Below are 14129 nucleotides of genomic sequence, written 5' to 3'. Positions count from 1 at the left end.
AGGGGAGCTGCCCGCAGCAGTGGGTAAGCGAAGCGCCGGTGGACGGACCGGGTTCTCTTTGCCTTTGAAACGCACGGAGGTTGCGCGCGTTGGGGGCGGGCAGGTGCTGAGTTGGGGGCTGCGAGATGAGGTGCTGGCCTGGGCGTGTGGGCCCCGCAGGGACCCGAGCAGCAGAGGGCACCCGGTGTGGTCAGCCAGGCCACATTCTTGGAGAGGCTTGCATCAGGCTGACCTTTGGGAAACGTCCCCTGACCCTCGAAGGATCATTGAAAAACAGAATGAACACATGAACGTGGCCCCCAAAACCCAGCCTCTAAACGGGGAGACTTCTCCCGAGCCTGCGGGGCAGTATTTCATCTGGGGCAGGAGGCGCCCCATTCATGGGCCTGGCCCACCCTCACAAAGAACGCATGCCCAGGTGCCCCCCCAAATCACAGCGACCCAGACCCAACATATAATGGAAATGTGCATGGGGCCGGTTCTGCCCCCAGGGCCTCCCTGACAGGTGTCCCCGCCCTGCCCTGCGGGTCCTTGGTAAGGGGGGGCGGTGGACGGGAACCAACAGCATTGAGCCCATTGGCGATCGAGTGTAAGTGGGGACGCGCCTTCGTTAACGCCCGGCCGGTGTGGCTCAGTGGTTGAGCGTTGAACTATGAACCTGGAGGTCACGGTTCGATTCCCAGTCAGGGCACATGCCCGGGTTGTGGGCTCCATCCCCCGTGGGGGGCGTGCAGGAGGCAGCTGATCCGTGATTCTCTCCCTCTCCCTTCCTCTTTCTGAAATTAATTTAAAAAATAAAAAATGAGTGCTGTTGCTGCAACGCGGAGGTGGCAGCTGCAGCTCAGAGCGTGGAGGTCACGTGCTCCGTGCTGGTCAGGGCAGCCGAGCTGCAGTTCCAGGTCAGGCCCGGCCGCCTGGCGGGTCTGAACTGATTTGTCTGCTTTTTCACGCAAGTGCCGCTCCCCCGTCTCCCAGGCGGTTTGAGAACAGATCCTTTAGAGGTGGAGTGGCTTTAGGGTCTCACGTCTCACACCTGATTCTTGGAGAGGAGCCTGAGGCTTGAAGGAGACCACAGGTGTGATGGAGGGCGGGGTCCTGTTGGGGCCAGGCTGGGAGTGAACTCAGTGGACACAGGTTGTGTTGGGGGACCTCTTCGTCCGTAAAACCAGCAGGACGCACCCCCTCTCGTGGACTTACTGTGAAGGTCCCATGTCTGACTTGGCATTTAAGCTGAAACCTGGTCTGTGTGGGGCTTGCTAATTGGATTAGATAATGAGTTAGGCCCCCCAAATGCATTTCTGGAGATTTCCCTGGAAACTACGAGTTTGGGCTGACAGCACACCCGATTCCTTTTAGGGCCAGTGGTTCTCAACCTCCTGGCCCTTTAAGTACCGCTCCTCATGTGGTGACCCAACCATAACATTATTTTCGTTGCTACTTCATCACTGTAATGCTGCTACTGTTATGAATGGTAATGTAAATATCTGATATGCAGGATGGTCTTAGGTGACCCCTGTTCCATCGCCAAAGGGGTCGAGACCCACAGGTTGAGAACCGCTGCCTTAGGCCCTGGTACCATGACTGCCCATGCGCCCCTCCCTCTGCTCCCCCCCCCCCACACACACCTGTGGGCACTGCGCACAGCAGGGGACTGAGGACGGGAAGGACCTGGCCCTGGAGGCGGGAGTGACAGGTGAAGAGCGGGGTGCTGGTGGGTCCCGCCCTCACCCACCCCCACATTCTCCCAGGAGATCCCCGACAGTCATTTGCCATCATTTGCCTCGCAGGCTGCATGGCAGAATCAGGTGGAGATTTTAAAAAACAAGTAGCTATGACCCAGCCCTCGCCAATTTGTGGAAATAGAAGCCAAACTTCTTTTAAAAGCGCTGGGGCTCGCAGGTGTCTGGTGGATGAGGGCCGTCCGGAATCGCTGCGCTGCCCCTGTGGTCAGCGCGCTGCAGGCCCTGACCTCCTCTGTCCTCTCTAGCCTGGGGCTCTGGACCCTCCCCCTGCTTTCGGGGCGGCTCTGGGCCCCCGACCCCCACTGCCCTCTCCCGCCCAGGGCTCTGGACCCTCCCCCTGCTTTCGGGGCGGCTCTGGGCCCCCGACCCCCACTGCCCTCTCCCGCCCGGGGCTGTGGACCCTCCCTGCCCCTGCTTTGGGGGCAGCTCTCAGCCCTCCGACCCCCACTGCCCTCTCCAGCCCGGGGCTGTGGACCCTCCCTCTCCCCTGCTTTGGGGGCGGCGCTGTGCTCTGCATGGGTAGTTTGTACAGCCGGCTGGCTTCTTTACTCTGCTCTCCGTCCGCACACAGGCCGGTACAGGCACCAGGTGCAGGCTCCGCGCACCTCACTCGCGTCACCTGCCATTTATCCTCCCAGTCCCCGCTACCACTGGGCCACACTGGCCAGGCCGTAAGTCTGGTATTGCTGAGTCCAGCTTGCTAATATTTTGTTATTTTTGCATCAAGGATATTGGCCTGTAATTTTCTTTTTTTTTTTTTTTGGTCATGTCTTTATCTGGTTTGGCTATCGGAGCAATGCTGGCTTCCTAGGATGATGAGGAAGCATTCCTTCCTCTTTGATTGTTCTTGAAGTCATTTAAGGATAGGGATTAATTCTTTAAAAGTTTGGTGGAATTCATCTGTGAAGTCGTCTGGCCCCGGGCTTTTGTTTGCTGGGAGTTTTTGTGATTTCTGCTTTAATTTCATGACTAGTCAACAGTCTGTTCAGATTTTCTATTTTTTCCTGGTTCAGTCCTGGGCGGTTATATGCTTCTAGAAAAACTGAATTTGTTGGCATCCTTAACGTTTTATATTTTCTGTGGTATCATATGTCACTTCTCTCGTTTATGATTTTATTTGGGGTCTTTTATTCTTAATGAGTTTGGCTAAAGGTTTGTCAATTTTGAATTTTGTTTCTTTTCAAAGAACCAGCTGTAAGTTTTATTGATCTTTTTCTTTTGTGGGGGGGGGTTGTTCTTTTTCTAGTTCCTTTAGTTGTAAACTTAGATTGTTTGGGATTTTTCTTGTTTCTTGACGTGTATAGCTATGAACTTCCCTCTTAGAACTGCTCTTACTGCATCTGTAAATTTTGAAAAGTTATTTCATTTGTCTCATGGTAGTTTTTTTATTTCCTAATTGATTTTGATTGCTTATTCAAGTACTCAATAGGGTCTGTAACCCAAAAAGGTTGTGACTTATTAGTCTACATCCTTTTCCAAGACTTTTATACATCAATGCACTGCTGTGAAATGGTTCTAGAACAGCGGTTCTCAACCTGTGGGTTGCGACCCCTTTGGGGGTCAAACGACCCTTTCACAGGGGTCGCCTAAGACCATCAGAAAACATGTATATAATTACATACTGTTTTTGTGATTAATCACTATGCTTTAATGCTGTTCAATTTGTAACAATGAAATTGGGGGTCACCACAACATGAGGAACTGTATTAAAGGGTCGCAGCATTAGGAAGGTTGAGAACCACTGTTCTAGAATATAAATGACTCGGGTCACTTACACAATTTATATTGAATAACCGGTTACATTTAAATCCGTGCTGTTGTTTACCCGAGCTGCATAACCTGACCTTATTTCAAACCTCTTTTTCTCAACAGATAAAATATTTTGACAAAAGAAGAGACTACTTAAAATTTAAAGAGAAATTTGAAGCAGGCCAGTTCCAGCCTTCAAACACCTCTGCCAAGTCCTAGGCTGCCCTGGCCTCTCCGAAAGGTAGACCCTTCTTTCTGGACATTTCCCAGTGCCCCATGGACTGTGGGAGCTGGTAGACATCAGTGCTTCTGCATATGTGACTTAATAATGAAAGTGATCAGACAGTGGTATGAAACATGCTTAGTTTTAATTTAGTAAGAAATCTATTTTAAGAAGAAAATTAAAGCCTATTTTAAAAATACATGTAGCTATTTTTTTGGTTAGAGGATGGCACTAGGCAAATATTGTAGATACTGAAAAAACAGGTTGTTATATGTGTCCTAGGAGTGCCCATTTTAATGGAGGCACACACCAAAAAATGGTGATCGGGAGAACTTAAACTAGACAACTAAAATAATAGAGACTGTCTACAAACAGCTTAGCTAATATACTTAGTGATGGCACAAGGAGTGATTTTTCCCCAAAATCAGTAACAAGGTAGGGATGTCCCCTCTCACTTCTATTCACTAAGAAAAAAAAATAGTTTCTAGGAAAGAAATGATCTTTTAAAAATAGTTTTATCTCCACAATTGCTTAAAACATTTTACTAAAGAAGCAATACAATTTAGCTAAATATGTTTATTAAAGAGGACAACACATAGTAATATGTTTAAGGCACATGAAAAAGTTTGGCATTAAGTTATAAGGAAAAAACACAAATTATTTCAGAATTTGTTTCATTTGTCCAAATACTTTTTAACTGTTTCAATAGCACCGACAACTCTCAGAGTGTGGGACCTCACGCCTGGGTGCCCCCTCGCCTGCGCAGGTGCTGCCGGGCATATTCCCAGATGAGCAGGGCTCCACTCACGTGGACGTTGAGCGAGCGGGTGATGCCCTGCTGAGGGATTTCCACACACACGTCCAGCTGCTGGATCAGGTTGGCAGGGATTCCTTCACGCTCATTTCTGGTGAAAGGGGAGAAGAAAGGTTACTTTCCTTGTAATAACCGGTATTTTCTCAGACATTCAGAGTGTTAACATTCAGAATGTCTGAGAAAATACCGGTTAACTGGGAGAAAGGGAAATGAGGATAAAAAGCGTATGGGCAATCCTGGGGTCCCCTGAGCACCCCACAGGTGAAGTAAGTGAAAGGTAGGGGGCTTCCCATGAGCATCAGGTCGAGTGCAGGTGGCGGCAGGTGCCGTGTGAGGGTCCAATAAACTACGGTTTCTGAACCGTTTTCTGGCTGAGCTGGGAGGAGGTTCTCACCCCAGCAGCAGCAGCGACCTCTCCGGGAAGCAGTACTGGGTCAGGGCCGTGCTCCGGGCCGTCTGCTCCACACCGATGACCGTGTAGCCCTCCGCCTGCTTCCGCCTCAGGTAGGCCGCCAGCTGCGGTGGCTTTACCTTCACACCCATTTAAAAGAGCAGAGAGTGAGTCGTTCAGTCACGGCCCTGCTAAGAGTAAAATCAGTTCTAAAAACTTACTAAACTGAGCTTGCTTAAGTCTTTTAAAAAAGATTATACACTATAAACAAGAACTCCCCCAACAGCATAGAAATGTATGAAAATGACTCCTATACCAGCAAGGCATGTTTTCCTGAAAGGAATCCTACATGATTTCTAAAAACACAGTCACGTGGAAGATGGTAAAGGAACAGGAGAACAGCATTGGGCTGCATTTACTTTAGTGTTAAAGGCCGGACTACTGTAAATTACTGCAAAGGGGCCGATACACGAAGATGGAGACCTACAGACTGAGCCAATCAACTGGAACAGTGAGTCACTGCCACCCACCTCCACCAGAGGCAGCCACTGCTCCGCCGAGACGCTGAGCTGCTGGAACTGCTTGTCGCTGACGCACTGAAGGCTGCCGACCACCAGCGCTGCCGCCCCGAACACCTCGCAGGTGCGGCACAGGCCTGCGGAGCAAGCGGGCATCACTGTCCGCAGCACGAGGCTGAGCGCACTGTGTCCCCCACTCCGTGGCCTCCCACAGCGGGTCACGCCTGGAAGGCAGCCCATACGGCCGTGCGCTGACTGACCGACCGTTTGCAGGATCTAGAGCAGGGGTCCTCAAACTTTTTAAACAGGGGGCCAGTTCACTGTCCCTCAGACTGTTGGAGGGCCGGACTATAGTTAAAAAAAAAAAAACTATGAACAAATTCCTATGCACACTGCACATATCTTATTTTGAAGTAAAAAAACAAAACGGGAACAAATACAATATTTGTATTTGCATGTGGCCCGCGGGCCGTAGTTTGAGGACCCCTGATCTAGAGTCTAAGCGAGCCCCCGACACACGGCTACCTCCTAGGTTGGTGGGCTTGTCGATGAGGGAGGCCACGACGATCAGGTGGCTGATGGCCTTGCCGAGCTTGGCAGCGCGATCCTGAAACGCCAGCTCCAGGTCGGCATCGGGAGTAGCGTGTCTCCACGGGATTACCTTCTTCTGAACGTCAGTCCACTCGGATTGGTTGTCTGCTTCACCCGAGTGAGAGCCTGGGCAGGAAAGAATCCCCTATGGAAACCAGTCCCCTCGTATTCTGCATATATTATATATTCTGCATATATTATGTCACTGCGAGAGAGGACAGGAAAGGAACGACCTGCGAGGGTGACAGCGGGTGAGTCCAGCTGGGAGGCAATGAGTTTAAAGAGCTATGGAGTGTCCCGCGCCCAGGAGGGCCGGTCAGAGGGAGACCTGAAGTTCAGTGAGGCCGTGGCTAGGGGTTCGGAATGAGAACCAGTGGGCTGGCGACGAGAATGCAGACCTCGGCACACAGCTGTTAGGGCCAGTGGTGGCTTTAAAATGGTGGGGCTTGGTCCTTGGATGGTTCAGGGCAGTGTGGCTGAGGGAGAGCAGCGGGAGGTGGTCTGAAGGGAGCCGGGGAGGAAGGCGATGGGAAGTGGTGGCCAACCAGCGAGGACTAGAACCAAGCTCTCTGCTTCACTCCTAAACGGGGCAAGAAATTCCATAATTTGGCCCCTTTTAAAATCTATATTTTACAGAGAAGCAGTGAATATGAAGAATATTTCAAATAAGAGAAATATATAAGGAAGCAGATGAGGCTCCTGGCTTTTCATAGCAAAGCTCAGGCCCCTGAAAGTACTGCCAGTTACACCACTTTCCACCGCCTCTTCTCCACGGGGAGCCTCGTGAAGGAGCTTTTATCAGCCGCCTGCTGTCACTGCAGCCACAGCCTGAGCAGGCAGCTGTGGGAAAGGGGAACACTTCTGTCACCTGCGTCCTGCTGAGCCCAGTCCCCCGGCCTCAGCTCGCGCAGCCGAGTCGCAGAAAGGTAGCGATGAGCCCCTGCCCCGGAGGGAAGGTCCGTGAACTTGGCAAACTTGTCGATGGCGATCCACTCGTCTTCAACAAGGCCTGCAAGGCGCGGAAGGATGTGAAATATGGTCTGAAAGAAAAGTGTAAAATCTAAACTTTCCCCCTTAAAAACATAAGAGCAAAGAAATACATAACTTTTTAAAGTACAACCTATTCTTACTAATGTATTTTCCCAAACTATCCTGTCTGGTCAAATTACCTACTTTCTGTCTTGTAGCAACTGCCTATGTGTCTGACCGGCTTTTCTAAGAACCTGGCGAGCAGCGGGTCCCTAATGCACTAACAGCCATGGCTCTGCACGAGGCAGAGCGTCTGGAGTCAGTGCTGGTGTTGGGCAGCGTCTGGACACGTGCTGTTGACCGATCACCACCTTCTCCATAAGCAACAGGTCAAGCTCTCCTGGTGCCAAATCCTCCCTTTCACTACCACTCGCTAAGCCATTTAGCCTCCCTTGGCTTCAGCCTCATTTGTAAAGTGTGGATAAAATGGGGTTAAAACAGCTCATGAAAAGTGTTTTGTAAACTGCGCAGTGTCAACAGTTTAGTCATCACGTAAACAGTCCTTTCTTTTTCTTACCTATGAGAACTGAGAACCAGGAAATCACCAAAGGTCAAAGGCCAGGAGAAGCGGAAGCACAGGTAATAGGCAAGTTTAAAATGAAACAGTAAGTTTAGATCAACATGCAAGTCTTCATAAAAGTCTTTAGAATGAATATGGTTTTCTTCATGCAACATCTGTGTACATTTAAATTAGCATCATGATTGCAACTAGATAGTAAGCGGGTACCAATACGGCTACACATGTACGAGACGGAGTCTTACACAGAGTTAGGGTTCCTACCGGGAGTGGGAGTGAAATATACAACATGAGGGGGAGGCCGTCCAAGGCAGGAAAGAGGAAAGCAAGGACTTAGTCCTGCAGGAACACTGAGTAGCAGGTGGGCAGGTGGACGTAACCTAAGACGCACTAAAGGCCCTGCAGGAAGAGGCAGGCATAGCGCCTGCGCACGAGGACACAGAGCAGAGCGGGTGAAGTATCTGAAAAACCCTGGGCAGTTTCTGCTGTGACGTAACGGAAAGCAGTTCGTGTCCCATGGCGACCATCACCGTGCAGAGCTGTATCTTTTTAAAGCGCAGGGTGTTAGTGGCCCACCATAGTTCACTGTGCACAGCAGCCAGTTTCTGCTGTGACGTAACGGAAAGCAGTTCGTGTCCTATGGCGACCATCACCGTGCAGAGCTGTAGCTTTTTAAAGCGCAGGTGTTAGTGGCCCACCAAAGTAGTTCACTGTGCGCAGCAGCTGAGACGTCCAAGTTCTTTAGAGGAAAAGAACAAGGTCGAATGTTTTAATTCAAAGAGAAAGTAATGCCATTTCTACAAAGTTTAGTCACTTAGATATCAATTAATTGATTGACTGACTAGTTGTAATAGACCTGTCTGTGGTTCTTGAAGTTCATTACATGAGCACATTCGGGAGGCGGGGTATCAGGTTCAGCCCCCAGGACCTAGACAAGGTGATTAACAAGAGTCCATCTTCTTGTTCTTTTAACAATATTCGTGACCACAGAATCTCACCTGCACAAGTGTTCTCACTCACTCCCTTTTAATGTCAGAACAGGTTTCTGTTCAGAGTTAAACACTGCCCTTCCCGTGTGTACAGGCCTGACTACCTGAGAGAGAGAGTGACAGTGACTAGCAGGCTCACTGCGTAAGCGTGGAATGAGGCAGGTCATCTGCATAAAGTGACGCAAACGCAGAACTTCACAGCGTGAATGGGAAGCAAGTGAGGGGAAAGGTGAGCTAGTTGTCACCCTTCAACAGCGATGGCAAAGGAAGTGTCAGGACTAACGATACAAGAGCATTTACACGGGACAGTCTGCTCACCTCCAGGCAGTAGTCCTGAAGCGGGTGAAATGCTGCAAAAAAGAAATGGTCTTGGATGCGCTGCCAGTTCCTCTTGGCGTTCCTAAGGGTGGAAAACACCGTGAGGCACACGCAAGGGAGGGGAATCAGACTCCTTCCTGGCTTACCCACTGCAGGGTGTAGAACGGAGGGAAAAGTGTGAGTTTTATCCTAAGGTTTACACACCTCTATCTCCAAGATTAACACACTTTAGAAACTGACGCTGCGTTTGACCTTCTGAAATGAGATGCAAAACAAGTAACTCTCTCAGTCATATGACTCACAAGAATGGGACCCAGGTCGGCACTGACATGTGGGGGGTCACTCTAGGGGTGCAGAGGCCTGAGCTCCATCCGAGGTGACGTTTCCTGTTGTCAGGTGCCCACCTGGAACGCCTGGCAGACGCCGGCCTGACAGACATGAATGCCGGGCGGAGGGGCTCTGAGGGAGCCATGTGAGGGGTCTGGGGGGACCCTTTAGCCTCTGGCATAAACACTGCTGAGGAGAGAAAAGCGTCGCCCAAGTCCCTTTTTCTGCTCTGAAGACTCAGCCAAACTGTTACCAACTCGCACAGACCACAGGTTTCCCGTGAGCAGGTCTGGGATTCCTGGCGCCCGTCACGGTGGAGAGGGTTCTCGTCTGACCAGGCGAAGCGCTGACTCAGCGCCCTGTGCTGCGGGCTAACTTGGTCGGGCAGAGGCCCGACAACATGGCACTGACTTCCATCCCCGTCCCGGGCGCCCCGTTTGCTCGTCCAGCCTCTGTGCACGGGTTTATGTAAATCAGTGAGTGCGCTGAGCATGCGAAGAGACCTTTCTGTGGACCCCTGCGGCCTGGGTCTCGGCGCTGTGTGAGCCCTGGCACTCCTGGTGGTGGGTCAGTGATGACACCGCCTTAGACACGGCAGGAAGCGATGCCTCCCCTGAGGGGCTTTGTAACACCCCGCTCACGCGCCCCTCCATCCACAGGAGCAGTTCTACAAGGTCAGGGGAGCTGCCAGCAATCCGAACTGCAGCTACACTGCACAGCTAACGGCTGTGCAGCTCTGCCACCCGGCTCTGCGCTCCCACGTGGCCTCAGCTGAGCCGAGGGCGCCGCCTGCAGCCGTCCCACCTCACCCGAGGGCTGCCGGTGCGTGCTTACCCTGCTCCCGGCGTGCTCTCCACCTGACTGAGGCTGGACTCGATCACGGACGCCAGAGCGTCCAGCTCCCCCATCCGCAGCGTCTTACACATGCCCCAGGCTTTGTTCAGCGCCACCAGCGCGTACAGGCGGACACTGAAGTTGTGGCTGAAGCCCCACTGCAGCGCGATGACCAGGGCCTGCTTCAGAGCCAGCCTCTGCAGAGAGGAGAGGAATCACTTCTTCAGTGGCCACTGGCCGTGGCTGGATGACCGCAAGGGAGACTTGGCATCACTGTGTCCCTGACGGGCTCCGGGCTCCCCACCCTCCTCCCGAGACAGATGGACGTGCTGGCACGCGGTCCCCAGAGGCAGATCCCGTGACCCTGCGGTACTCCCCACCCTCTAGCACGTGTGCAAATGAAAATAACTTAGTGTCCTATTTGTACCACGTGCTAACTTGACGGTCAAGGCAAAGACCCAACAATATGGTAGAGTACCCCGCCCGACGGGCTTGTAGCCAGCTGGACTCACTGGGAGAAATTGCAGAAACATAAGGAATATGTTACACTTACAAAAACTAGGACAAATATTAAAAGGTCTATTTTGATAGTCAAGTTTAAACTCTTCTTACAATTTAAAACTCACCTTTTCTGGAAGATTTTGAGTAATGATGTCCAAATGTGACAAAACCGACAAGAATGTACAAATGCTTGTTTTAAGGTGTTCTTCACCCTGAAAAGAAATCAGGTAAAACGTCATTCAAGGCTTCTGTGCCATCTGACATGTGGGGCCAGCAGGGGGCAGTCTCTCCCGGTCACAGCTGCAGCCCAGGTGCAGAACCAAATGCCAATACACGGCAACCAGCCAACTGCGAGGCATCGCCAACTTCCTGGGAAGTAAGTGGTGGGTGAGGGTGCTTATCTGGGGGGCGGTGAGGCCTGCAGGGTGAGCACTGGCTGGAGGGGAGGAGCCGGGGAGCAGGGAATGAACAGGCAGGCAGTGAGCAAGACCAGCAGAGACACAGAGGCAGGTAGAAGGCAGAGGCAGCGAGTGGCAAGGACAGGGCTCCGACGTTCAGGGGGACCTTGGCTTTGAAAACCCAGGATAAAAAGCCAGGGGAGATCGCTGAAGTGGGTTCAGAAACCTTCCCACTAATGGTCATTGGGAATCACATTAATTTGTGATAAACTGACGGAAGCCACAGACTGAAGAGGCTGCAGACACTGCAGCTCCGGTGGTGGAGGCGGCGGGGACTCAGTGTGGAAATCGGACTCTCAGGAGCCTGACTGTGACCGTGAGGGGGAGACTGCAGGAGGGACGAGCTCAGGGGGCAGCTCCATGGACAGAGGGTGGACACGAGTGACTTTAGCAGCCGTGGGGGCATCTGGTGAAGGAGAGACCGAGTAGGGCAGACTGAGAGCAGAGGCCTGCGCCGTAACCCATCACGATCCTGTATCAACTCCTTAGAGATGATTCGGGATGCAGGAAATGCTGCGGGGGTGGGGGGAGGGGGGTGGACGAGGGACATGGAATAAACTGATGTCTGTTCCCAGTTGGGTGAGAGAGACCCTGAAGATTCTCATTAAAGCTGCTACTTTGGTGACGTCTAAAATTTACCTACTGGAAATGTCTTTAAAGTGTAAGGAGTACACTTAATTCTTCCTCGTTCTTATTTCTAAGATCAGACACCACTTGGTAAGTAAGACTGTAGCACCGACCTATTTCCCTTCCTTCTTACTAACAAAAGCCTTTCCCATCTTTATTCTGTTAGAGCAGAAGAGCTCTCAAGGTGAGCCAGGCATGCCTGTCTCTTCAGTTAATTCCAAACACAACCTAGGATGTCAACACAATTGGGCCAGGGCGACTGAGAGTCAAGCAGCAACTAATGAAAGTGAAACAATCTCCCAGCACAGTCATCTTTTGTTAATTTAAAGAAATGGGGAAAATCTCCTTTACTTACACAAGAAAAACAATCCCAGAACTTTGGAAGAAACTGAGGAAATTTGTGAAGAATCAGTATAATAATCCATTCGATGTAATACTTGATGGATGCTTGGTTGTTGATGAAACCAGCCTGCAAAATCTTGTCAATGATTCTATTCAGGAAATTCTGAGAAAAATAAAATTCACAAATTGTGTTATGGTTATTAATGGTCTTAAATTTATTTTTACTGAAATATAATTAACATATGACAATGTATAAATTTAAGGGATAAAAATGTTGACTCGATGCATTGACATATCACAATACGATTACCACTGTGGCATTGACTAACAACTCTATCACATCACATAATTATTTCTTTTTTTGTGGTAGGAACAATTAAGATCTAGTCTCTTAGCAACTCTGAAAATGGTTATTAATTTTAACTTTAAAAAATACTGCTAAAAAAAACACAGCTTAAAGTTTCATTGTAAGTAACTCTTGGATCTACCACTCTGCAAACAACGGCCTTAAAAACTGTTGACAGACATAATGATGAGGTACTTTTACTGAAAGTTCACATTTTATGTGGACATGAATTCTGTGAGGAAGGTTTTGATTCTCGGTATTTTTACAGGGAAGAGAGAAGATTCAGAAAGGGTAAGTGACTGTCTCCAAGCCACACATCTGGTAAGCGGCCGGATCAAGATGTGCCCAGATGCCCTGGGCTCAAAACTTGCAGCCAGGATGCCAGTCAGCAGGCGGCAGACGGAGCCCAGCAGGAGCAGGCCGGGCCCCCATCTCCTTGGACGACTGCCCATCCGCCTGCCCCACAGCTGCCCAGTTCTTCTGGCCGAGACCCTAACCCAGCCGTCGGCAAACTCGCCCCATCCTTCTCTTCAGAACCGCACTTCCCTCCAAAAAAAAAAAAAAACCAAACCCTTTTTTTTAATGATGTTTACTTTGAATTTATATTAGTTCACACAAACACTCCATCCATGCTTTTGTTCCGGCCCTCCGGTCCAGTTTAAGAACCCATTGTGGCCCTCGAGTCAAAAAGTTTGCCCACCCCTGCCCTAACCCCACAGTCCTCCCCCTCGCCCCATCCTTCTCTTCAGAACCGCACTTCCCTCCGGGTAACTGAACATCTCTCGGTAGCAAGTAGAAAGCATCATCTCCTCGTGTATAAGTATGTATTATGTGTATTTATTTTAAAGAAGAAGAATGTATCTTAAAGAGCAGAAAAGCTCATTTCAAGCCCCCGTGCCGGGCTGTAAGTGGAGCGTGCGTCTGGGTTAGACCTGGTTTGGTCCCACCTTCACTGGTCACTACCTCCTAGGCGACGCCACCGCGGTGTCCGCAGTACGGACAGCCCACAGCAGGCACCTCCACGCAACCAGCTGCGGAGGATCGGGGCTGGTGGGCTCTCTAACCAAATGGCATACGACACTAGACATTACAGCATCACATTACAGTACTGAAGGGAAGAACCGTCACTGGCCCAGGTAAACCAGTTTCTGGTTTCTTTCCATAATCCCTCACTGCCTTCGCATTCTTTGTTAAAAAGTGTCCTGAGTGACTTCAATTTTAAGAACTAAGCAGATTACTTCCTCATTTTCAAATAGCAACATGACCGTCTCTACTGCACAGTTTATTCACACGGAACCCTTATGCTAAAGGTACAACTGCAGGGACCACTCACCTGGTCGAAGCGGGGGAAAAGCACGAGCAGGATCTGCCACACTCGGTTTTGTACTCGGTGCTGCTGGGAGTTCACGTAGCATCGCGTCCTGGACGAGGACACCAGTGCCTCCTGGGGTGGGGAGTCAACATGGGATCACTCGCTGAATCTGTGGCTGACGAAACAACATCAACCACAGCTTCAAACTCAGCCCCTGGTCCTCCAACCGCCAGGAAGGACAAGAAGACACTTCTTTAGTTTCCTTTCACAACAATGCATTTCGTTACTTAACTCATCTGCTTTTAAAACTAGAAAGGAGTGCCCTACCAGTTTTGCTCAATGGATAGAGCGTCAGCCTGCGGACTGAAGGGTCCAAGGTTCGATTCGGTCAAGGGCATGTACCTTGGTTGCGGGCACATCCCCAGTTGGAGGTGTGCAGGAGGCAGCTGATCGATGTTTCTCTCTCATCAATGTTTCTAACTCTCTATCCCTCTCCCTTCC

General features: G+C 50.5%; 1 protein-coding gene across 10 annotated transcripts in view; it reads right to left on the bottom strand.

The window, feature by feature from the left end:
• Positions 1–4270: 4270 nt before the first annotated feature.
• TARBP1 (TAR (HIV-1) RNA binding protein 1) overlaps positions 4271–14129 on the bottom strand; it is a 28721-nt gene continuing 18862 nt past the window's right edge. For 7 of the 10 annotated variants that reach the window (XM_014529280.1, XM_014529282.1, XM_014529281.1 and 4 more), the window contains 10 exons: positions 13650–13760; positions 11984–12133; positions 10669–10755; positions 10043–10239; positions 8882–8963; positions 6897–7068; positions 5931–6154; positions 5450–5713; positions 4923–5059; positions 4271–4619 (listed from right to left, as the gene is read on the bottom strand). In XM_014529280.1, coding sequence (XP_014384766.1) covers positions 4451–4619; positions 4923–5059; positions 5450–5713; positions 5931–6154; positions 6897–7068; positions 8882–8963; positions 10043–10239; positions 10669–10755; positions 11984–12133; positions 13650–13760 — 1593 coding nt within the window. In that variant the 3' untranslated portion in view covers positions 4271–4450. Of the gene's footprint in view, positions 4620–4922; positions 5060–5449; positions 5714–5930; positions 6155–6896; positions 7069–8179; positions 8314–8881; positions 8964–10042; positions 10240–10668; positions 10756–11983; positions 12134–13649; positions 13761–14129 lie in introns of those variants that run through there. The other 3 variants (XM_014529283.1, XM_014529287.1, XM_014529290.1) reach the window with 3 other exon arrangements.

The sequence above is a fragment of the Myotis brandtii genome, unplaced genomic scaffold (genome assembly GCF_000412655.1).
Source record: "Myotis brandtii unplaced genomic scaffold, ASM41265v1 scaffold679, whole genome shotgun sequence".
In the NCBI taxonomy this organism is placed as follows: Eukaryota; Metazoa; Chordata; class Mammalia; order Chiroptera; family Vespertilionidae; genus Myotis; species Myotis brandtii.
The sequence above is the reverse complement of the archived record's forward strand: the minus strand, read 5'-3'. Positions and strand labels throughout refer to the sequence as shown.